The 22,818-nt window shown below is 50.9% G+C and overlaps 1 protein-coding gene across 1 annotated transcript in view; it reads right to left on the bottom strand.

The window, feature by feature from the left end:
- Positions 1 to 22,818, bottom strand: part of tax1bp1b (Tax1 (human T-cell leukemia virus type I) binding protein 1b) — a 42,027-nt gene that overhangs the window by 6,057 nt on the left and 13,152 nt on the right. Inside the window, 10 exon segments of the mRNA XM_064946755.1 lie at positions 748 to 827; positions 830 to 850; positions 1,692 to 1,867; positions 8,723 to 8,909; positions 11,058 to 11,144; positions 17,563 to 17,688; positions 18,242 to 18,360; positions 18,611 to 18,683; positions 20,303 to 20,539; positions 21,267 to 21,518. Coding sequence (XP_064802827.1) covers positions 748 to 827; positions 830 to 850; positions 1,692 to 1,867; positions 8,723 to 8,909; positions 11,058 to 11,144; positions 17,563 to 17,688; positions 18,242 to 18,360; positions 18,611 to 18,683; positions 20,303 to 20,539; positions 21,267 to 21,518 — 1,358 coding nt within the window.

Genomic DNA, 22,818 nt, shown 5'->3' with positions numbered 1-22,818 from the left:
GTATTGAGAATGCAACAGAGAGAGAAGGTATTGAGAGGGCAACAGAGAGAGAAGGTATTGAGAGGGCAACAGAGAGAGAAGGTATTGAGAGCGAAGGTATTGAGAGGGCAACAGAGAGAGAAGGTATTGAGAGGGCAACAGAGAGAGAAGGTATTGAGAGGGCAACAGAGAGAGAGGGTATTGAGAGGGCAACAGAAAGAGAGGGTATTGAGAGTGCAACAGAGAGAGAAGGTATTGAGAGGGCAACAGAGAGAGAAGGTATTGAGAGGGCAACAGAGAGAGAAGGTATTGAGAGAGCAACGGGGAGAGGAGGTATTAAGACAGCAACAGGGAGAGAGAGGAGGTATTGAGAGAGCAACCAAGAGAGAAGGTATTGAGAGCAACCAAGAGAGAAAGTATTGAGAGCAACCAAGAGAGATGGTATTGACAGAGCGACAGACAGAAGGTTTTGAGAGAGCAACAGGGAAAGAAGGTATTGAGAGGGCGTTGGGTTAATGAGCGGCCAAGTGATGATGTTGGCAGAGGGAGCAGAGCAGGACAGCTAACAGGCTAATAAAGACCATCTGTCAGGGGGTCTACTCTACGTGGGTGGGCCACTAGCTGGGCCACTCATGTTAACACCTACATTACAGAACAAAGACTTTACACAGGTTGGAGCTGGGAAGCTGCTGTGCTGAGGTGAGAGACCAACTTCAATGCATTTTGGGGAGCGCAGGCCTTCAGTGTGTGTGTGTGTGTGTGTGTTACCTGGACTCGAAGCCAAGGGGAGTCTGTCCATCATTTAAGAATGGGCTGTGGGGTTCAGTAGTTGCAGAGAGAGAAGGTATTCAGGCTGTTCATTGGCATTGCCCTGTGGTGGAGGGAAGAAAACTACTTCAGAAATACTATCTATCACACACAACTGTTGAAGCAGAAATCCTCCTAAGATGCAACATATTACTGAGAACCTCAGTGGAGGCTGGTGTCACTTAAATCAGAGGACAGCTGGAATGAAGGTAACAGTATCAAATCAAACATGCTTTCATAATGTACACTTTATTCATCTCCAATTATTACTAGGAGCTGTCCTCCCCTCACCAGCCTCCTCTGGTCTGTCTTTAAGGCAGACTAACTGACATTGTGGATTTTTTCAGACTAGCTGACTACAGTTGCTGTTCTCAGACTAGCTGACTACCGCTGTTGTTCTCAGACTAGCTGACTACCGTTGTTGTTCTCAGACTAGCTGACTACCGTTGTTGTTCTCAGACGAGCTGACTACCGTTGCTGTTCTCAGACTAGCTGACTACCGCTGTTGTTCTCAGACTAGCTGACTACCGTTGTTGTTCTCAGACGAGCTGACTACCGCTGTTGTTCTCAGACTACCGTTGTTGTTCTCAGACTAGCTGACTACCGCTGTTGTTCTCAGACTACCGTTGTTGTTCTCAGACTAGCTGACTACCGTTGTTGTTCTCAGACTAGCTGACGACCGTTGTTGTTCTCAGACGAGCTGACTCACATTGTTGTTCTCAGACGAGCTGACTACCGTTGTTGTTCTCAGACGAGCTGACTCACATTGTTGTTCTCAGACTAGCTGACTACCGTTGTTGTTCTCAGACGAGCTGACTCACATTGTTGTTCTCAGACGAGCTGACTACCGTTGTTGTTCTCAGACGAGCTGACTACCGCTGTTGTTCTCAGACGAGCTGACTCACATTGTTGTTGTTGTTCTGCTGCTCCTCTGGGTCCTCCAGGCCGTCGGGCCGGCTGAGGTTGCGTGCTGGCTGGATGCAGACCACATTACTATCCCAGGATTCAGAGCTGACTCACAGGGGGCCCACAGGAGGAAGGCGGGGCAGCAGGTCATCAGAGAACTCCCCGTCCGCTCCGTCTAGAGTGATGGGGAAGAGAGGGTCAAAAGGAATTCCCAGTTGGGTAATCCTCAGAATCAGGAAATCCAGGAATTCTTCAACCAGGATTGCTGGAAAACCTGGGAAAGTTACCGACGTTTCTATATCCTATGTTTGCATATTGACTAATTTTCCAGGTACAAGGTACAATAAATTACACATGAAATCAATAGCAATTGAATGAATGTGAATTGAGTTAGAAGGGAAATAGATATGTATGTAAGGGACAACACTGGAGCCACCAACCTCTCATATTAAACTGAAATGTGACTGAGGTGGAGTAGGGTTAGTAAGGGGGGGGGACAACCTCTCATATTAAACTGAAATGTGACTGAGGTGGAGTAGGGTTAGTAAGGGGGGGGCAACCTCTCATATTAAACTGAAATGTGACTGAGGTGGAGTAGGGTTAGTAAGGGGGGGGGCAACCTCTCATATTAAACTGAAATGTGACTGAGGTGGAGTAGGGTTAGTAAGGGGGGGGGCAACCTCTCATATTAAACTGAAATGTGACTGAGGTGGAGTAGGGTTAGTAAGGGGGGGGACAACCTCTCATATTAAACTGAAATGTGACTGAGGTGGAGTAGGGTTAGTAAGGGGGGGGGACAACCTCTCATATTAAACTGAAATGTGACTGAGGTGGAGTAGGGTTAGTAAGGGGGGGACAACCTCTCATATTAAACTGAAATGTGACTGAGGTAGAGTAGGGTTAGTAAGGGGGGGGAACAACCTCTCATATTAAACTGAAATGTGACTGAGGTGGAGTAGGGTTAGTAAGGGGGGGGGGGAACAACCTCTCATATTAAACTGAAATGTGACTGAGGTGGAGTAGGGTTAGTAAGGGGGGGGGGGGGGGCAACCTCTCATATTAAACTGAAATGTGACTGAGGTGGAGTAGGGTTAGTAAGGGGGGGGACAACCTCTCATATTAAACTGAAATGTGACTGAGGTGGAGTAGGGTTAGTAAGGGGGGGGACAACCTCTCATATTAAACTGAAATGTGACTGAGGTGGAGTAGGGTTAGTAAGGGGGGGGGACAACCTCTCATATTAAACTGAAATGTGACTGAGGTGGAGTAGGGTTAGTAAGAGGGGGGGGACAACCTCTCATATTAAACTGAAATGTGACTGAGGTGGAGTAGGGTTAGTAAGGGGGGGGGCAACCTCTCATACTAAACTGAAATGTGACTGAGGTGGAGTAGGATTAGTAAGAGAAGGGGGGGGGGGGAACCTCTCATATTAAACTGAAATGTGACTGAGGTGGAGTAGGGTTAGTAAGGGGGGGACAACCTCTCATATTAAACTGAAATGTGACTGAGGTGGAGTAGGGTTAGGCAGGGGGGGGACAACCTCTCATATTAAACTGAAATGTGACTGAGGTGGAGTAGGGTTAGTAAGGGGGGGGACAACCTCTCATATTAAACTGAAATGTGACTGAGGTAGAGTAGGGTTAGTAAGGGGGGGGGGGGGCAACCTCTCATATTAAAAACTGAAATGTGACTGAGGTGGAGTAGGGTTAGTAAGGGGGGGGGACAACCTCTCATATTAAACTGAAATGTGACTGAGGTGGAGTAGGGTTAGTAAGGGGGGGGGGCAACCTCTCATATTAAACTGAAATGTGACTGAGGTGGAGTAGGATTAGTAAGGGGGGGGGACAACCTCTCATATTAAACTGAAATGTGACTGAGGTGGAGTAGGGTTAGTAGGGGGGGGGGAACAACCTCTCATATTAAACTGAAATGTGACTGAGGTGGAGTAGGGTTAGTAAGGGGGGGGGGACAACCTCTCATATTAAACTGAAATGTGACTGAGGTGGAGTAGGGTTAGTAAGGGGGGGGGGGGAACAACCTCTCATATTAAACTGAAATGTGACTGAGGTGGAGTAGGATTAGTAAGGGAGGGGGGGACAACCTCTCATATTAAACTGAAATGTGACTGAGGTGGAGTAGGGTTAGTAAGAGGGGGGGGGACAACCTCTCATATTAAACTGAAATGTGACTGAGGTGGAGTAGGGTTAGTAGGGGGGGGCAACAACCTCTCATATTAAACTGAAATGTGACTGAGGTAGAGTAGGGTTAGTAACCGGGGGGGGGAACAACCTCTCATATTAAACTGAAATGTGACTGAGGTGGAGTAGGGTTAGTAAGGGGGGGGGGAACAACCTCTCATATTAAACTGAAATGTGACTGAGGTGGAGTAGGATTAGTAAGGGGGGGGGGCAACCTCTCATATTAAACTGAAATGTGACTGAGGTGGAGTAGGGTTAGTAAGGGGGGGGGGCAACCTCTCATATTAAACTGAAATGTGACTGAGGTGGAGTAGGGTTAGTAAGGGGGGGAACAACCTCTCATATTAAACTGAAATGTGACTGAGGTAGAGTAGGGTTAGTAAGAAGGGGGGGACAACCTCTCATATTAAACTGAAATGTGACTGAGGTGGAGTAGGGTTAGGGGGGGGGGACAACCTCTCATATTAAACTGAAATGTGACTGAGGTGGAGTAGGGTTAGTAAGGGGGGGGAACAACCTCTCATATTAAACTGAAATGTGACTGAGGTGGAGTAGGGTTAGTAAGGGGGGGGGGGGAACAACCTCTCATATTAAACTGAAATGTGACTGAGGTGGAGTAGGGTTAGTAAAGGGGGGGGACAACCTCTCATATTAAACTGAAATGTGACTGAGGTGGAGTAGGGTTAGTAAGGGGGGGGACAACCTCTCATATTAAACTGAAATGTGACTGAGGTGGAGTAGGGTTAGTAAGGGGGGGGACAACCTCTCATATTAAACTGAAATGTGACTGAGGTGGAGTAGGGTTAGTAAGGGGGGGGACAACCTCTCATATTAAACTGAAATGTGACTGAGGTGGAGTAGGGTTAGTAAGGGGGGGGGACAACCTCTCATATTAAACTGAAATGTGACTGAGGTGGAGTAGGGTTAGGGGGGGGGACAACCTCTCATATTAAACTGAAATGTGACTGAGGTGGAGTAGGGTTAGTAAGGGGGGGGGGGGGGACAACCTCTCATATTAAACTGAAATGTGACTGAGGTGGAGTAGGGTTAGTAAGGGGGGGGGACAACCTCTCATATTAAACTGAAATGTGACTGAGGTGGAGTAGGGTTAGTAAGGGGGGGACAACCTCTCATATTAAACTGAAATGTGACTGAGGTGGAGTAGGGTTAGTAAGGGGGGGACAACCTCTCATATTAAACTGAAATGTGACTGAGGTGGAGTAGGGTTAGTAAGGGGGGGGGGGACAACCTCTCATATTAAACTGAAATGTGACTGAGGTGGAGTAGGGTTAGTAAGGGGGGGGGACAACCTCTCATATTAAACTGAAATGTGACTGAGGTGGAGTAGGGTTAGTAGGGGGGGGGGGGACAACCTCTCATATTAAACTGAAATGTGACTGAGGTGGAGTAGGGTTAGTAAGGGGGGGGGGACAACCTCTCATATTAAACTGAAATGTGACTGAGGTGGAGTAGGGTTAGTAATGTGACTGAGGTGGGGGGGAACAACCTCTCATATTAAACTGAAATGTGACTGAGGTGGAGTAGGGTTAGTAAGGGGGGGGGGACAACCTCTCATATTAAACTGAAATGTGACTGAGGTGGAGTAGGGTTAGTAAGGGGGGGGGGACAACCTCTCATATTAAACTGAAATGTGACTGAGGTGGAGTAGGGTTAGTAAGGGGGGGGGACAACCTCTCATATTAAACTGAAATGTGACTGAGGTGGAGTAGGGTTAGTAAGGGGGGGGGGAACAACCTCTCATATTAAACTGAAATGTGACTGAGGTGGAGTAGGGTTAAGGGGGGGGGGGAACAACCTCTCATATTAAACTGAAATGTGACTGAGGTGGAGTAGGGTTAGTAAGGGGGGGGAACAACCTCTCATATTAAACTGAAATGTGACTGAGGTGGAGTAGGGTTAGTAAGGGGGACAACCTCTCATATTAAACTGAAATGTGACTGAGGTGGAGTAGGGTTAGTAAGGGGGGGGACAACCTCTCATATTAAACTGAAATGTGACTGAGGTGGAGTAGGGTTAGTAAGGGGGGGGGGACAACCTCTCATATTAAACTGAAATGTGACTGAGGTGGAGTAGGGTTAGTAAGGGGGGGGGGGGACAACCTCTCATATTAAACTGAAATGTGACTGAGGTGGAGTAGGATTAGTAAGGGGGGGGGGGGGACAACCTCTCATATTAAACTGAAATGTTACTGAGGTGGAGTAGGGTTAGTAAGGGGGGGGGGGGACAACCTCTCATATTAAACTGAAATGTGACTGAGGTGGAGTAGGGTTAGTAAGGGGGGGGGGGGGGACAACCTCTCATATTAAACTGGAATGTGACTGACTGAAATGTGACTGAGGTGGAGTAGGGTTAGTAAGGGGGGACAACCTCTCATATTAAACTGAAATGTGACTGAGGTGGAGTAGGGTTAGTAAGGGGGGGGGGGAACAACCTCTCATATTAAACTGAAATGTGACTGAGGTGGAGTAGGGTTAGTAAGGGGGGGGGGGACAACCTCTCATATTAAACTGAAATGTGACTGAGGTGGAGTAGGGTTAGTAAGGGGGGGGGGACAACCTCTCATATTAAACTGAAATGTGACTGAGGTGGAGTAGGGTTAGTAGGGGGGGGGGGGACAACCTCTCATATTAAACTGAAATGTGACTGAGGTGGAGTAGGGTTAGTAAGGGGGGGGGACAACCTCTCATATTAAACTGAAATGTGACTGAGGTGGAGTAGGGTTAGTAAGGGGGGGGGGACAACCTCTCATATTAAACTGGAATGTGACTGAGGTGGAGTAGGGTTAGTAAGGGGGGGGGGGACAACCTCTCATATTAAACTGAAATGTGACTGAGGTGGAGTAGGGTTAGTAAGGGGGGGGGACAACCTCTCATATTAAACTGAAATGTGACTGAGGTGGAGTAGGGTTAGTAGGGGGGGGGGGACAACCTCTCATATTAAACTGAAATGTGACTGAGGTGGAGTAGGGTTAGTAAGGGGGGGGGGGGACAACCTCTCATATTAAACTGAAATGTGACTGAGGTGGAGTAGGGTTAGTAAGGGGGGGGGGACAACCTCTCATATTAAACTGAAATGTGACTGAGGTGGAGTAGGGTTAGTAAGGGTTAGTAAGGGGGGGGGACAACCTCTCATATTAAACTGAAATGTGACTGAGGTGGAGTAGGGTTAGTAAGGGGGGGGACAACCTCTCATATTAAACTGAAATGTGACTGAGGTGGAGTAGGGTTAGTAAGGGGGGGGACAACCTCTCATATTAAACTGAAATGTGACTGAGGTGGAGTAGGGTTAGTAAGGGGGGGGGACAACCTCTCATATTAAACTGAAATGTGACTGAGGTGGAGTAGGGTTAGTAAGGGGGGGGACAACCTCTCATATTAAACTGAAATGTGACTGAGGTGGAGTAGGGTTAGTAAGGGGGGGGACAACCTCTCATATTAAACTGAAATGTGACTGAGGTGGAGTAGGGTTAGTAAGGGGGGGGGGACAACCTCTCATATTAAACTGAAATGTGACTGAGGTGGAGTAGGGTTAGTAAGGGGGGGGGGGGGACAACCTCTCATATTAAACTGAAATGTGACTGAGGTGGAGTAGGGTTAGTAAGGGGGGGGACAACCTCTCATATTAAACTGAAATGTGACTGAGGTGGAGTAGGGTTAGTAAGGGGGGGGGACAACCTCTCATATTAAACTGAAATGTGACTGAGGTGGAGTAGGGTTAGTAAGGGGGGGGGGGGACAACCTCTCATATTAAACTGAAATGTGACTGAGGTGGAGTAGGGTTAGTAAGGGGGGGGACAACCTCTCATATTAAACTGAAATGTGACTGAGGTGGAGTAGGGTTAGTAAGGGGGGGGGACAACCTCTCATATTAAACTGAAATGTGACTGAGGTGGAGTAGGGTTAGTAAGGTGGGGGGGGGGGACAACCTCTCATATTAAACTGAAATGTGACTGAGGTGGAGTAGGGTTAGTAAGGGGGGGGGGGGACAACCTCTCATATTAAACTGAAATGTGACTGAGGTGGAGTAGGGTTAGTAAGGGGGGGGGGGGGAACAACCTCTCATATTAAACTGAAATGTGACTGAGGTGGAGTAGGGTTAGTAAGGGGGGGGGACAACCTCTCATATTAAACTGAAATGTGACTGAGGTAGAGTAGGGTTAGTAAGGGGGGGGGGACAACCTCTCATATTAAACTGAAATGTGACTGAGGTGGAGTAGGGTTAGTAAGGGGGGGGACAACCTCTCATATTAAACTGAAATGTGACTGAGGTGGAGTAGGGTTAGTAAGGGATTAGGGGGGGGACAACCTCTCATATTAAACTGAAATGTGACTGAGGTGGAGTAGGGTTAGTAAGGGGGGGGGGGACAACCTCTCATATTAAACTGAAATGTGACTGAGGTGGAGTAGGGTTAGTAAGGTGGGTAGGGGGGGGGACAACCTCTCATATTAAACTGAAATGTGACTGAGGTGGAGTAGGGTTAGTAAGGGGGGGGGGACAACCTCTCATATTAAACTGAAATGTGACTGAGGTGGAGTAGGGTTAGTAAGGGGGGGGACAACCTCTCATATTAAACTGAAATGTGACTGAGGTGGAGTAGGGTTAGTAAGGGGGGGGACAACCTCTCATATTAAACTGAAATGTGACTGAGGTGGAGTAGGGTTAGTAAGGGGGGGGGGACAACCTCTCATATTAAACTGAAATGTGACTGAGGTGGAGTAGGGTTAGTAAGGGGGGGGGGACAACCTCTCATATTAAACTGAAATGTGACTGAGGTGGAGTAGGGTTAGTAAGGGGGGGGGGGGGGGACCAACCTCTTGCGTCTGAGGTGGAGTAGGGGTTCCCAAAGTGCAGCTGTGTGGGGCTCTGGGGGACCAGCAGTGGAGTGGGGGCATCCTGGGGGTAGGGCAGGGGATACTGCAGGAACACAGACTGAATTCTCATCTCCTCTGACACTACAGCCTCCGTCTTCCTACCAGCACCAGCACTCGTCTGGAGATCCTGGTGGGGACAGACAAGACAACAGACACTATTACATTATTATATATTTAGGATTGGAAAGAGAATCTTTTAAAATAACTGATATTGTATTTTCTCTAACAGAACTGTGCTATCTTGTGGAGGAAATGTATTCATATATTGTAAATATGATCTTTTGATGCTAGGAAGTACCATGCCTGAAACATCACTCAAAGTGTAGCTGGTCCTGAGAAGAAAACACAGACACCATGCCTGGACCGGACACGCACCCAGGTTGAAATGTCAAAACAAACTGAACCAATTATATTAATTTGGGGACAGGTTGAAAAGCATTAAACATTTATGCCAATTTAGCTAGTTAGCTTGCAGTTGCTAGCTAATTTGTCCTGGGATATAAAAATTGAGTTGTTATTTTACCTGAAATTCACAAGGCCCTCTACTCTGACTTTTAATCCACACAAAAAAAATAATCAACCGAATAGTTTCTAGTCATCTCTCCTCCTCCTCCTTTTTCTTATTTGGACCTTATATGGCGATTGGCATCTAACTTTCATAATAAGGAGTATTACCACAACTGACCGACGACCTCAGATCATCTTTCAATCACCCACGTGGGTATAACCAATGAGGTGATGGCAAGTGGATATATGCTTCTATAAACCAATGAGGAGATGAGAGAGGCAGGACATCCACCGCGTTAAGCGTCACAAATAGAACTGACTTCTAATTTAGTGCTTGGCAATGCAGACGCTCCTTGGTGCGTGCGAGCAGTGTGGGTGCAATGATTGAATAACATGTATGTGTACATTTATTTTGCAACGCTCGGTGTGGTCAGCATGTTAGCCAGCTACGGATCTAACTTCAGCTACATTTCTATGTCCCTCCTCTCCAGGAGAGTCAATACTGGCCACAAGCACCTCACAGCAGCACCTATAACTATGGTTGTTCTCCCTCCTCCCTCTCCCCCCCCCCCTCTCTCTCTCCTCCTCCCCTCCGTATCTCTCTCCCCCCCCTGTCTCTCTCTCTCTCTCCCCCTGTATTTCTCTCTCTCTCCCCCCTCTCTCTCTCCCCCTGTCTCTCTCTCTCTCTCCTCTCTCCCCTGTCTGTCTCTCTGAAATCTCCCCTGTCTGTCTCTCTCTCTCTCCCCTGTCTCTCTCCTCTCTCCCTCCCCTGTCTCTCTCCCCCTGTCTCTCTCTCCCCTGTCTCTCTCTCTCTCTCCCCTGTCTCTCTCTCTCTCTCCCTGTCTCTCCCCTCTCTCTCTCTCCCCTGTCTCTCTCTCTCCCCTGTCTCCTCTCTCTCTCTCCCCTGTCTCCCTGTCCCCCTCTCTCCCCTGTCCCCCTGTCTCCCTCTCTCTCTCTCTCTCCCTGTCTCCCCTGTCTCTCTCTCCCCTGTCTCTCTCTCTCTCTCTCTCCCCTGTCTCTCTCTCTCTCTCCCCTGTCTCTCTCTCTCTCTCCCCTGTCTCTCTCTCTCCCCTGTCTCTCCCTGTCTGTCTCCCCTGTCTGTCTCCCTGTCTCTCTCCCCTGTCTCTCTCTCTCTCTCCCCTGTCTCTCTCTCTCCCCTGTCTCTCTCTCTCCCCTGTCTCTCTCTCTCTCTCCCCTGTCTCTCTCTCTCTCTCCCCGTCTCCCCTGTCTCTCTCCTGTCTCTCTCTCTCTCTCTCTCCCCTGTCTCCCCTCTCTCTCTCCTGTCTCTCTCTCTCTCTCCCCTGTCTCTCTCTCTCTCCCCTGTCTCTCTCTCTCTCTCTCTCTCTCACGCAAACAGTTTAATTAGTCATTCATTAAAAAAAGAATATCCTCTCATTTACAAAAGGCAATGGAAGGTTTGTGTTTTACTGGAAGTTTGAACCAGACGCCAATTTAATTGACAGTCTCAACCTCAAATTGGGTCGTTTTGTTGCTCTTAGTGACGAATGTGTACGCGAGCGAGTCCTTCAGCAGTTTCCCGGGCCCAGTGTGGACTCCTCTGTGGTCCAGAGTAATTGAATGGAAAATAAGAAGTCACTTTGCTTTACTTCACCAATTAGAGATGTGTTAAACCCCAGCCAGATTAGGATATGGGGAAAATTGCTGCTCTTTTGGGGTGTTTTTAGTTCAGAGAGAAGTCTAGAATGGAGGAAAATTAAAGCTATAGTGTAGTGTTGCTATACTTACTAACTTCCCCAACTATACTAACCTCCTCAAGTCTCTCCTTGTCCTTCATCAGAGCAGACAGAGTGTCCTTCAGTTCTTTCAGCGCACGCCCCTTCTCAGCCACCTGACTCTGTAGGAGGGAGACAGTCAGGAGACATGGAGGAGACAGTCAGGAGGCAGGAGACAGTCAGGAGACATGGAGGAGACAGTCAGGAGACATGGAGGAGACGGTCAGGAGACATGGAGGAGACGGTCAGGAGACATGGAGGAGATAGGAGACATGGAGGAGACAGTCATGAGCCATGGAGGAGACAGTCAGGAGACATGGAGGAGACAGTCAGGAGACATGGAGGAGACAGTCAGGAGACATGGAGGAGACAGTCAGGAGACATGGAGGAGACAGTCAGGAGACAGTCAGGACACAGTCAGGAGACAGTCAGGAGACATGGAGGAGACAGTCAGGAGACATGGAGGAGACAGTCAGGAGACATGGAGGAGACAGTCAGGAGACATGGAGGAGACAGTCAGGAGACATGGAGGAGACAGTCAGGAGACATGGAGGAGACAGTCAGGAGACATGGAGGAGACATGGAGGAGACAGTCAGGAGACATGGAGGAGACATGGAGGAGACATCAATTAAAGATTATGGGTGTTGAGAAAATTATTTGATATGAAATAAACATCAGACTCATCTTAGCTACTTTGTCAAAAAGTACACTTGAAAGCAGAACTCATTTTTCCCTTCATGGAGTTTTAACCTCTAGTGACGAACAATGAATTGATAGCAGCTATAAAAAGGCCTTAACAGTTCCTGTTCAGACAGTAGATTTACACCAGGAGGGACTTCAGACCAGAACATGCCGTTTGAATTCCACAGAGACACTGAACAAAGCCAACTCCTGCATTAGTCAGGCAACAGGAGTCCTCAGAGTCCAACCCGGTCCCCTCCCAAACGGCACACTATTCTCTATATAGTGCAATACTGTTGTCCAAAGCCCTACAGGTCTAGTGCACTATACAAGGATAGGGTCCCATTTGGGACAACTTCAGAGTCCGAACCTGGCGGTCTCCAGAACTCACATAAACAATAATAAAGCCTTCCTCTGGACGGGCTCTGCCCATCAACACAACTGTCCCTGGAGGTGGCCTTCCTCTGGACGGGCTCTGTCCATCAACACAACTGTCCCTGGAGTTGGCCTTCCTCTGCCCATCAACACAACTGTCCCTGGAGGTGGCCTTCCTCTGGACGGGCTCTGTCCATCAACACAACTGTCCCTGGAGTTGGCCTTCCTCTGGACGGGCTCTGTCCATCAACACAACTGTCCCTGGAGGTGGCCTTCCTCTGGACGGGCTCTGTCCATCAACACAACTGTCCCTGGAGGTGGCCTTCCTCTGGACGGGCTCTGTCCATCAACACAACTGTCCCTGGAGGTGGCCTTCCTCTGGACGGGCTCTGCCCATCAACACAACTGTCCCTGGAGGTGGCCTTCCTCTGGACGGGCTCTGCCCATCAACACAACTGTCCCTGGAGGTGGCCTTCCTCTGGACGGGCTCTGTCCATCAACACAACTGTCCCTGGAGTTGGCCTTCCTCTGGACGGGCTCTGCCCATCAACACAACTGTCCCTGGAGTTGGCCTTCCTCTGCCCATCAACACAACTGTCCCTGGACTTGGCCTTCCTCTGCCCATCAACACAACTGTCCCTGGAGTTGGCCTTCCTCTGGACGGGCTCTGTCCATCAACACAACTGTCCCTGGAGGTGGCCTTCCTCTGGACGGGCTCTGCCCATCAACACAACTGTCCCTGGAGGTGGCCTTCCTCTGGACGGGCTCTGCCCATCAACACAACTGTCCCTGGAGTTGGCCTTCCTCTGCCCATCAACACAACTGTCCTTGGAGGTGGCCTTCCTCTGGACGGGCTCTGCCCATCAACACAACTGTCCCTGGAGTTGGCCTTCCTCTGCCCATCAACACAACTGTCCCTGGAGGTGGCCTTCCTCTGGACGGGCTCTGTCCATCAACACAACTGTCCCTGGAGTTGGCCTTCCTCTGGACGGGCTCTGCCCATCAACACAACTGTCTCTGGAGTTGGCCTTCCTCTGCCCATCAACACAACTGTCCCTGGAGGTGGCCTTCCTCTGGACGGGCTCTGCCCATCAACACAACTGTCCCTGGAGTTGGCCTTCCTCTGGACGGGCTCTGTCCATCAACACAACTGTCCCTGGAGTTGGCCTTCCTCTGGACGGGCTCTGTCCATCAACACAACTGTCCCTGGAGTTGGCCTTCCTCTGGACGGGCTCTGTCCATCAACACAACTGTCCCTGGAGTTGGCCTTCCTCTGGACGGGCTCTGTCCATCAACACAACTGTCCCTGGAGTTGGCCTTCCTCTGGACGGGCTCTGTCCATCAACACAACTGTCCCTGGAGTTGGCCTTCCTCTGGACGGGCTCTGCCCATCAACACAACTGTCCCTGGAGTTGGCCTTCCTCTGGACGGGCTCTGTCCATCAACACAACTGTCCCTGGAGTTGGCCTTCCTCTGGACGGGCTCTGCCCATCAACACAACTGTCCCTGGAGGTGGCCTTCCTCTGGACGGGCTCTGCCCATCAACACAACTGTCCCTGGAGGTGGCCTTCCTCTGGACGGGCTCTGTCCATCAACACAACTGTCCCTGGAGTTGGCCTTCCTCTGGACGGGCTCTGCCCATCAACACAACTGTCCCTGGAGGTGGCCTTCCTCTGGACGGGCTCTGTCCATCAACACAACTGTCCCTGGAGGTGGCCTTCCTCTGGACGGGCTCTGCCCATCAACACAACTGTCCCTGGAGGTGGCCTTCCTCTGCCCATCAACACAACTGTCCCTGGAGGTGGCCTTCCTCTGGACGGGCTCTGCCCATCAACACAACTGTCCCTGGAGTTGGCCTTCCTCTGCCCATCAACACAACTGTCCCTGGAGTTGGCCTTCCTCTGGACGGGCTCTGCCCATCAACACAACTGTCCCTGGAGGTGGCCTTCCTCTGGACGGCTCTGCCCATCAACACAACTGTCCCTGGAGGTGGCCTTCCTCTGGACGGGCTCTGCCCATCAACACAACTGTCCCTGGAGGTGGCCTTCCTCTGGACGGGCTCTGCCCATCAACACAACTGTCCCTGGAGGTGGCCTTCCTCTGGACGGGCTCTGCCCATCAACACAACTGTCCCTGGAGGTGGCCTTCCTCTGGACGGGCTCTGCCCATCAACACAACTGTCCCTGGAGGTGGCCTTCCTCTGACGGGCTCTGCCCATCAACACAACTGTCCCTGGAGGTGGCCTTCCTCTGGACGGGCTCTGCCCATCAACACAACTGTCCCTGGAGTTGGCCTTCCTCTGGACGGGCTCTGCCCATCAACACAACTGTCCCTGGAGGTGGCCTTCCTCTGGACGGGCTCTGTCCATCAACACAACTGTCCCTGGAGGTGGCCTTCCTCTGGACGGGCTCTGCCCATCAACACAACTGTCCCTGGAGTTGGCCTTCCTCTGCCCATCAACACAACTGTCCCTGGAGGTGGCCTTCCTCTGTCCATCAACACAACTGTCCCTGGAGTTGGCCTTCCTCTGCCCATCAACACAACTGTCCCTGGAGGTGGCCTTCCTCTGTCCATCAACACAACTGTCCCTGGAGGTGGCCTTCCTCTGTCCATCAACACAACTGTCCCTGGAGTTGGCCTTCCTCTGCCCATCAACACAACTGTCCCTGGAGGTGGCTCTGCCCATCAACACAACTGTCCCTGGAGTTGGCCTTCCTCTGCCCATCAACACAACTGTCCCTGGAGGTGGCCTTCCTCTGGACGGGCTCTGTCCATCAACACAACTGTCCCTGGAGGTGGCCTTCCTCTGGACGGGCTCTGCCCATCAACACAACTGTCCCTGGAGTTGGCCTTCCTCTGGACGGGCTCTGTCCATCAACACAACTGTCCCTGGAGTTGGCCTTCCTCTGGACGGGCTCTGCCTATCAACACAACTGTCCCTGGAGGTGGCCTTCCTCTGGACGGGCTCTGTCCATCAACACAACTGTCCCTGGAGTTGGCCTTCCTCTGGACGGGCTCTGCCCATCAACACAACTGTCCCTGGAGGTGGCCTTCCTCTGGACGGGCTCTGCCCATCAACACAACTGTCCCTGGAGGTGGCCTTCCTCTGCCCATCAACACAACTGTCCCTGGAGGTGGCCTTCCTCTGGACGGGCTCTGCCCATCAACACAACTGTCCCTGGAGGTGGCCTTCCTCTGGACGGGCTCTGCCCATCAACACAACTGTCCCTGGAGGTGGCCTTCCTCTGGACGGGCTCTGCCCATCAACACAACTGTCCCTGGAGGTGGCCTTCCTCTGGACGGGCTCTGCCCATCAACACAACTGTCCCTGGAGGTGGCCTTCCTCTGGACGGGCTCTGCCCATCAACACAACTGTCCCTGGAGGTGGCCTTCCTCTGGACGGGCTCTGTCCATCAACACAACTGTCCCTGGAGTTGGCCTTCCTCTGGACGGGCTCTGTCCATCAACACAACTGTCCCTGGAGGTGGCCTTCCTCTGGACGGGCTCTGCCCATCAACACAACTGTCCCTGGAGGTGGCCTTCCTCTGGACGGGCTCTGTCCATCAACACAACTGTCCCTGGAGGTGGCCTTCCTCTGCCCATCAACACAACTGTCCCTGGAGGTGGCCTTCCTCTGGACGGGCTCTGTCCATCAACACAACTGTCCCTGGAGTTGGCCTTCCTCTGGACGGGCTCTGTCCATCAACACAACTGTCCCTGGAGGTGGCCTTCCTCTGGACGGGCTCTGCCCATCAACACAACTGTCCCTGGAGGTGGCCTTCCTCTGGACGGGCTCTGCCCATCAACACAACTGTCCCTGGTGGCCTTCAACTGGACTGATATCTATTTATCTGCTCTGATTCTAGCCTGGTCCCAGAAATGTGTGTGCTTTGGCATGACTATGATAAGTCAGAGGAGATGGCTACATCACTATCACATCCAGATCTGGGACCAGGCTATATCATGGCATGACAATGATAGGGAGAGGAGGTTGGATAAAACATTCTGATCTGGGACCAGGCTTCTCATCACTTGAACTATCTAGCTCTCCGGGACTGGAGTAGGAGAGTCCTGTTCTACACGGACCTGGTAGTGATTCTCCTAGCCTGATCCCAGACCTGTCTGTAACCCTACCCTGACCTGGTAGTGATTCTCCTAGCCTGATCCCAGACCTGTCTGTAACCCTACCCTACACGGACCTGGTAGTGATTCTCCTAGCCTGATCCCAGATCTGTCTGTAACCCTACCCTACACGGACCTGGTAGTGATTCTCCTAGCCTGATCCCAGATCTGTCTGTAACCCTACCCTACACTGACCTGGTAGTGATTCTCCTAGCCTGATCCCAGATCTGTCTGTAACCCTACTCTATACTGACCTGGTAGTGATTCTCCTAGCCTGATCCCAGATCTGTCTGTAACCCTACTCTACACAGACCTGGTAGTGATTCTCCTAGCCTGATCCCAGACCTGTCTGTAACCCTACTCTACACTGACCTGGTAGTGATTCTCCTAGCCTGATCCCAGACCTGTCTGTAACCCTACTCTACACTGACCTGGTAGTGATTCTCCTAGCCTGATCCCAGACCTGTCTGTAACCCTACTCTACACTGACCTGGTAGTGATTCTCCTAGCCTGATCCCAGACCTGTCTGTAACCCTACTCTATACTGACCTGGTAGTGATCCTCCTAGCCTGATCCCAGACCTGTCTGTAACCCTACTCTATACTGACCTGGTAGTGATCCTCCTAGCCTGATCCCAGACCTGTCTGTAACCCTACTCTACACTGACCTGGTAGTGATTCTCCTAGCCTGATCCCAGACCTGTCTGTAACCCTACTCTATACTGACCTGGTAGTGATCCTCCTAGCCTGATCCCAGACCTGTCTGTAACCCTATACTGACCTGGTAGTGATTCTCCTAGCCTGGTCCCAGACCTGTCTGTAACCCTACCCTATACTGACCTGGTAGTGATTCTCCTAGCCTGATCCCAGACCTGTCTGTAACCCTACTCTACACTGACCTGGTAGTGATTCTCCTAGCCTGATCCCAAACCTGTCTGTAACCCTACTCTACACTGACCTGGTAGTGATTCTCCTAGCCTGGTCCCAGACCTGTCTGTAACCCTACTCTACAGAGACCTGGTAGTGATTCTCCTAGCCTGATCCCAGACCTGTCTGTAACCCTACTCTATACTGACCTGGTAGTGATTCTCCTAGCCTGGTCCCAGACCTGTCTGTAACCCTACTCTACACTGACCTGGTAGTGATTCTCCTAGCCTGGTCAGAGGAAACAAGCTCAACTGGCAATATATGATCCTCCTCTGGTGATTTCAGACCTGTCTGTAGTACTGCTCTACAATGTACCTTATAGCGGTCCTCCTCGGCTGATCTCAGACCTGTCTGTAGTACTGCTCTACAATGTACCTTATAGCGGTCCTCCTCGGCTGATCTCAGACCTGTCTGTAGTACTGCTCTACAATGTACCTTATAGCGGTCCTCCTCGGCTGCCAGCTGCAGCTTCAGGCTGCCGTTGGTCTTCAGCTGCTCCTTCAGCTTCACCTCCATCTTGGCCAGCTCATCAGCAAACATGCAGCTACGCTCCTTCTCCTCCTAGAGAGACAACAACACTCTGGTCACAACATGTAGCTACTCTCCTTCTCCTCCTAGAGAGACAACACTCTGGTCACAACATGTAGCTAATCTCCTTCTCCTAGAGAGACAACACTCTGGTCACAACATGTAGCTACTCTCCTTCTCCTCCTAGAGAGACAACACTCTGGTCACAACATGTAGCTAATCTCCTTCTCCTAGAGAGACAACACTCTGGTCACAACATGTAGCTACTCTCCTTCTCCTCCTAGAGAGACAACAACACTCTGGTCACAACATGTAGCTACTCTCCTTCTCCTAGAGAGACAACAACACTCTGGTCACAACATGTAGCTACTCTCCTTCTCCTCCTTCTCCTCACCGACTGTTCCTATTCAAAGCAGAACCTCTTGGAAGTGAGGAAAAACTGTCACCTTTGGGGAAACAGTGTTCTCTTTCTACACTTTATGATTGATATATTTTTAGATTGATTGGTTGCTCTGGTCGACTATGCAAGAACTGGTGACAATATGATGAGGAACACAGCAGACAGGAAGCCAAGAAGAGTTCTTACACTCAGCATCTGTTTGCATTTCCTGTACTTGTCGCTCCTGTCGGATGCCTCTCTGCTGAAACCTTTGAGTTTCTCCTGGATGATGGCCTCCAGCATGGGGTCAGCAGAACCTGGACTCCCTGGGGACACACAGGACAGACCGTTACTGACCCATCAATAGGTTTAACATCAAGGACCAAGAAAGTCTTGTCCTCTGGGATCAAATGCACATCTTGTCTGATGGAAGTCTTATTTTGACCCCTAATTCAACTCTGTTCAATTGATTTTAAATCAAACATTTAGCATGTAAACCAGACCTGACAGGTTTACAACATGTTTTAATTCAGGGTTTGTCACTGGTAGTAATATGTGAGGGGAATGTGTGTGTACCTGGAACAGAGATGTCTGGACTGACAGACAGAGGGACGGCCATGGTCTCAGCTGCTGGGTTCTTCCTCAGTTCCTAGACACAAACAATATGAAGACACATGTTGGTGTGTGTGTGTGTGTGTGCATGTATCCGTGCCTGTGTGTGCGTGTCTGTGTATCCATGCCTGTGTGTGCGTGTCTGTGTATCCATGCCTGTGCGTGCGTGTCTGTGTATCCATGCCTGTGTGTGCGTGTCTGTGTATCCATGCCTGTGTGTGCGTGTGTCTGTGTATCCATGCCTGTGTGTGCGTGTCTGTGTATCCATGCCTGTGTGTGTGTGTGTCTGTGTATCCATGCCTGTGTGTGTGTGTGTATCCATGCCTGTGTGTGTGTGTCTGTGTATCCATGCCTGTGTGTGGGTGTCTGTGTATCCATGCCTGTGCGTGCGTGTCTGTGTATCCATGCCTGTCGTGTCTGTGTATCCATGCCTGTGAGTGTCTGTGTATCCATGCCTGTGTGTGCGTGTGTCTGTGTATCCATGCCTGTGTGTGCGTGTGTCTGTGTATCCATGCCTGTGTGTGCGTGTCTGTGTATCCATGCCTGTGTGTGTGTGTGTCTGTGTATCCATGCCTGTGTGTGTGTGTGTATATCCATGCCTGTGTGTGTGTGTCTGTGTATCCATGCCTGTGTGTGCGTGTCTGTGTATCCATGCCTGTGCGTGCGTGTCTGTGTATCCATGCCTGTGTGTGCGTGTCTGTGTATCCATGCCTGTGTGTGCGTGTGTCTGTGTATCCATGCCTGTGTGTGCGTGTCTGTGTATCCATGCCTGTGTGTGTGTGTGTCTGTGTATCCATGCCTGTGTGTGTGTGTGTGTGTATATCCATGCCTGTGTGTGTGTGTCTGTGTATCCATGCCTGTGTGTGCGTGTCTGTGTATCCATGCCTGTGCGTGCGTGTCTGTGTATCCATGCCTGTGTGCGTGTCTGTGTATCCATGCCTGTGTGCGTGTCTGTGTATCCATGCCTGTGTGTGTGTCTGTGTATCCATGCCTGTGTGTGCGTGTGTCTGTGTATCCATGCCTGTGTGTGCGTGTGTCTGTGTATCCATGCCTGTGTGTGCGTGTCTGTGTATCCATGCCTGTGTGTGTGTGTGTCTGTGTATCCATGCCTGTGTGTGTGTGTGTATATCCATGCCTGTGTGTGTGTGTCTGTGTATCCATGCCTGTGTGTGCGTGTCTGTGTATCCATGCCTGTGCGTGCGTGTCTGTGTATCCATGCCTGTGTATCCATGTCTGTGTATCCATGCCTGTGTGTGCGTGTCTGTGTATCCATGCCTGTGTATCCATGTCTGTGTGTGCGTGTCTGTGTATCCATGCCTGTGTGTGTCTGTGTATCCATGCCTGTGCGTGTCTGTGTATCCATGCCTGTGTGTGCGTGTCTGTGTATCCATGCCTGTGCGTGTCTGTGTATCCATGCCTGTGTGTGCATGTCTGTGTATCCATGCCTGTGTGTGTCTGTGTATCCATGCCTGTGTGTGTCTGTGTATCCATGTCTGTGTGTGTCTGTGTATCCGTGCCTGTGTGCGTGTCTGTGTATCCATGCCTGTGTGTGTCTGTGTATCCATGCCTGTGGGTGTCTGTGTATCCATGCCTGTGTGTGTCTGTGTATCCATGCCTGTGTGTGTCTGTGTATCCATGCCTGTGTGTGTCACTCACCCCAGGTTGTTCAGAGAGCTTGACCACCTGTCTCTGCAGCCTCTGACACTCCTTGTACTTCTCTTTGTAGTGTTCTGCAGCCATGTGCAGCCGGAGCTTCAGGTCCTCCACCTCTCTCTGCAGCTCAGCCACGGTGGCTGGGTCAGCCTCATCCTCCACCTCTCTCTGCAGCTCAGCCACGGTGGCTGGGTCAGCCCCTGCCTCATCCTCCACCCTGCACACCTCAGACTTAGCCTGCTGCTCCCACAACACAACACACAGGGGGACAGTGAGAACAGAGATGGCCACTTCATGTTAACATCAGACCTGTCCAATATTGGAGCAAGTAAACCTTGTCCGATCCAGCACAGGAGATTAGTTACCAGTTGTTTTTAGAGTGAGATTAAATGATGTACCTGTACACTTCCTGGACAGGACACTAGTCTATCTCCTGTTTCTGTAGTGAGGCAGAGTGATGTACCTGGACACCTCCTGGACAGGACACTAGTCTATCTCCTGTTTCTGTAGTGAGGTTACTTGATGTACCTGGACACTTCCTGGACAGGACACTAGTCTATCTCCTGTTTCTGTAGTGAGGCAGCGTGATGTACCTGTACACTTCCTGGACAGGACACTAGTCTGTCTCCTGTTTCTGTAGTGAGGTTACTTGATGTACCTGTACACTTCCTGGACAGGACACTAGTCTATCTCCTGTTTCTGTAGTGAGGCAGAGTGATGTACCAGGACACCTCCTGGACAGGACACTAGTCTGTCAAATATATCAGCTGCACTTGATTTAGTTTGTCCAGTAGAACGGGACAAATGGAATCGTCCCAAAAGTTCAATCTCCAAGCTAAATCGAGTGCAAACTAAGTATACATCCCAAATCCAAACAGCCCTATGGCTCCTGGTCAAAAGAAGAGCGCTACATAGGGAGCCATTTGGGGACGCAACCAAATGCATTGAAATCAAGCATCCTCCTTACCGCCTCCTGCTGGGCGTCATCCTTCATCTGTTTCACCAGGCCCTCCAGACGGCTACACTGGGCCAGGGCCTCCTGCTTCCCCTGCTGCAGGGCGTCTGTCTCCAGCCTCATGCGGTACAGGTCAGCCATGGTGCGGTCGCGGGCGCTGGACGCGTCCCTCAGCTCAGCAGACAACATGGAGGCCTGCTGCTGTTTGGCCTGAAGCTGCTCTTCCTTCTGACGAAGCTGTTCCTTCATGGCCTTCAGCTCACTCTGCACAGGGACACCAGGGAGAGAGGTAGATACATGCACAGGGACACCAGGGGAGAGAGGTCAATACATGCACAGGGACATCAGGCAGAGAGGTCAATACATGCACAGGGACACCAGGCAGAGAGGTCAATACATGCACAGGGACACCAGGGGAGAGAGGTCAATACATACACAGGGACACCAGGGGAGAGAGGTCAATACATGCACAGGGACACCAGGCAGAGAGGTCAATACATGCACAGGGACACCAGGCAGAGAGGTCAATACATGCACAGGGACACCAGGGGAGAGAGGTCAGTACATGCACAGGGACACCAGGGAGAGAGAGGTCAATACATACACAGGGACACCAGGGAGAGAGGTCAATACATACACAGGGACACCAGGGAGAGAGGTCAATACATGCACAGGGACACCAGGGGAGAGAGGTCAATACATGCACAGGGACACCAGGGAGAGAGGTCAATACATGCACAGGGACACCAGGGGAGAGAGGTCAGTACATGCACAGGGACACCAGGCAGAGAGGTCAATACATGCACAGGGACACCAGGGGAGAGAGGTCAATACATGCACAGGGACACCAGGCAGAGAGGTCAATACATGCACAGGGACACCAGGCAGAGAGGTCAATACATGCACAGGGACACCAGGCAGAGAGGTCAATACATGCACAGGGACACCAGGCAGAGAGGTCAATACATGCACAGGGACACCAGGCAGAGAGGTCAATACATGCACAGGGACACCAGGCAGAGAGGTCAATACATGCACAGGGACACCAGGCAGAGAGGTCAATACATGCACAGGGACACCAGGGGAGAGAGGTCAATACATGCACAGGGACACCAGGGGAGAGAGGTCAATACATGCACAGGGACACCAGGGGAGAGAGGTCAATACATGCACAGGGACACCAGGGGGGAGAGGTCAATACATGCACAGGGACACCAGGGGTGAGAGGTCAATACATGCACAGGGACACCAGGGGGGAGAGGTCAATACATGCACAGGGACACCAGGCAGAGAGGTCAATACATGCACAGGGACACCAGGCAGAGAGATCAATACATGCACAGGTATAAAGGTCAGTACATACACATCTCTCTCTCTCACATATACACAGGTATGGATGAACAAATCATACACTCGGAATTAACATTTTTTGTGAGTTCGAACCCCCAGTCTACCCACTGCCGTTGTGCCTTTGAGCAAGGACGGCTCCATGGGTGCTGCTCTGCGGCTTTGGTGTTGCCTCTAGTCTCTTGTATGTGTGCGGTCCATATTCCCTACCATCTAT

The sequence above is a fragment of the Oncorhynchus masou genome, chromosome 29 (genome assembly GCF_036934945.1).
Source record: "Oncorhynchus masou masou isolate Uvic2021 chromosome 29, UVic_Omas_1.1, whole genome shotgun sequence".
Taxonomy (NCBI): Eukaryota; Metazoa; Chordata; class Actinopteri; order Salmoniformes; family Salmonidae; genus Oncorhynchus; species Oncorhynchus masou.
Note: the sequence above shows the minus strand (reverse complement) of the source record. Positions and strands in the feature narration are given on the sequence as shown.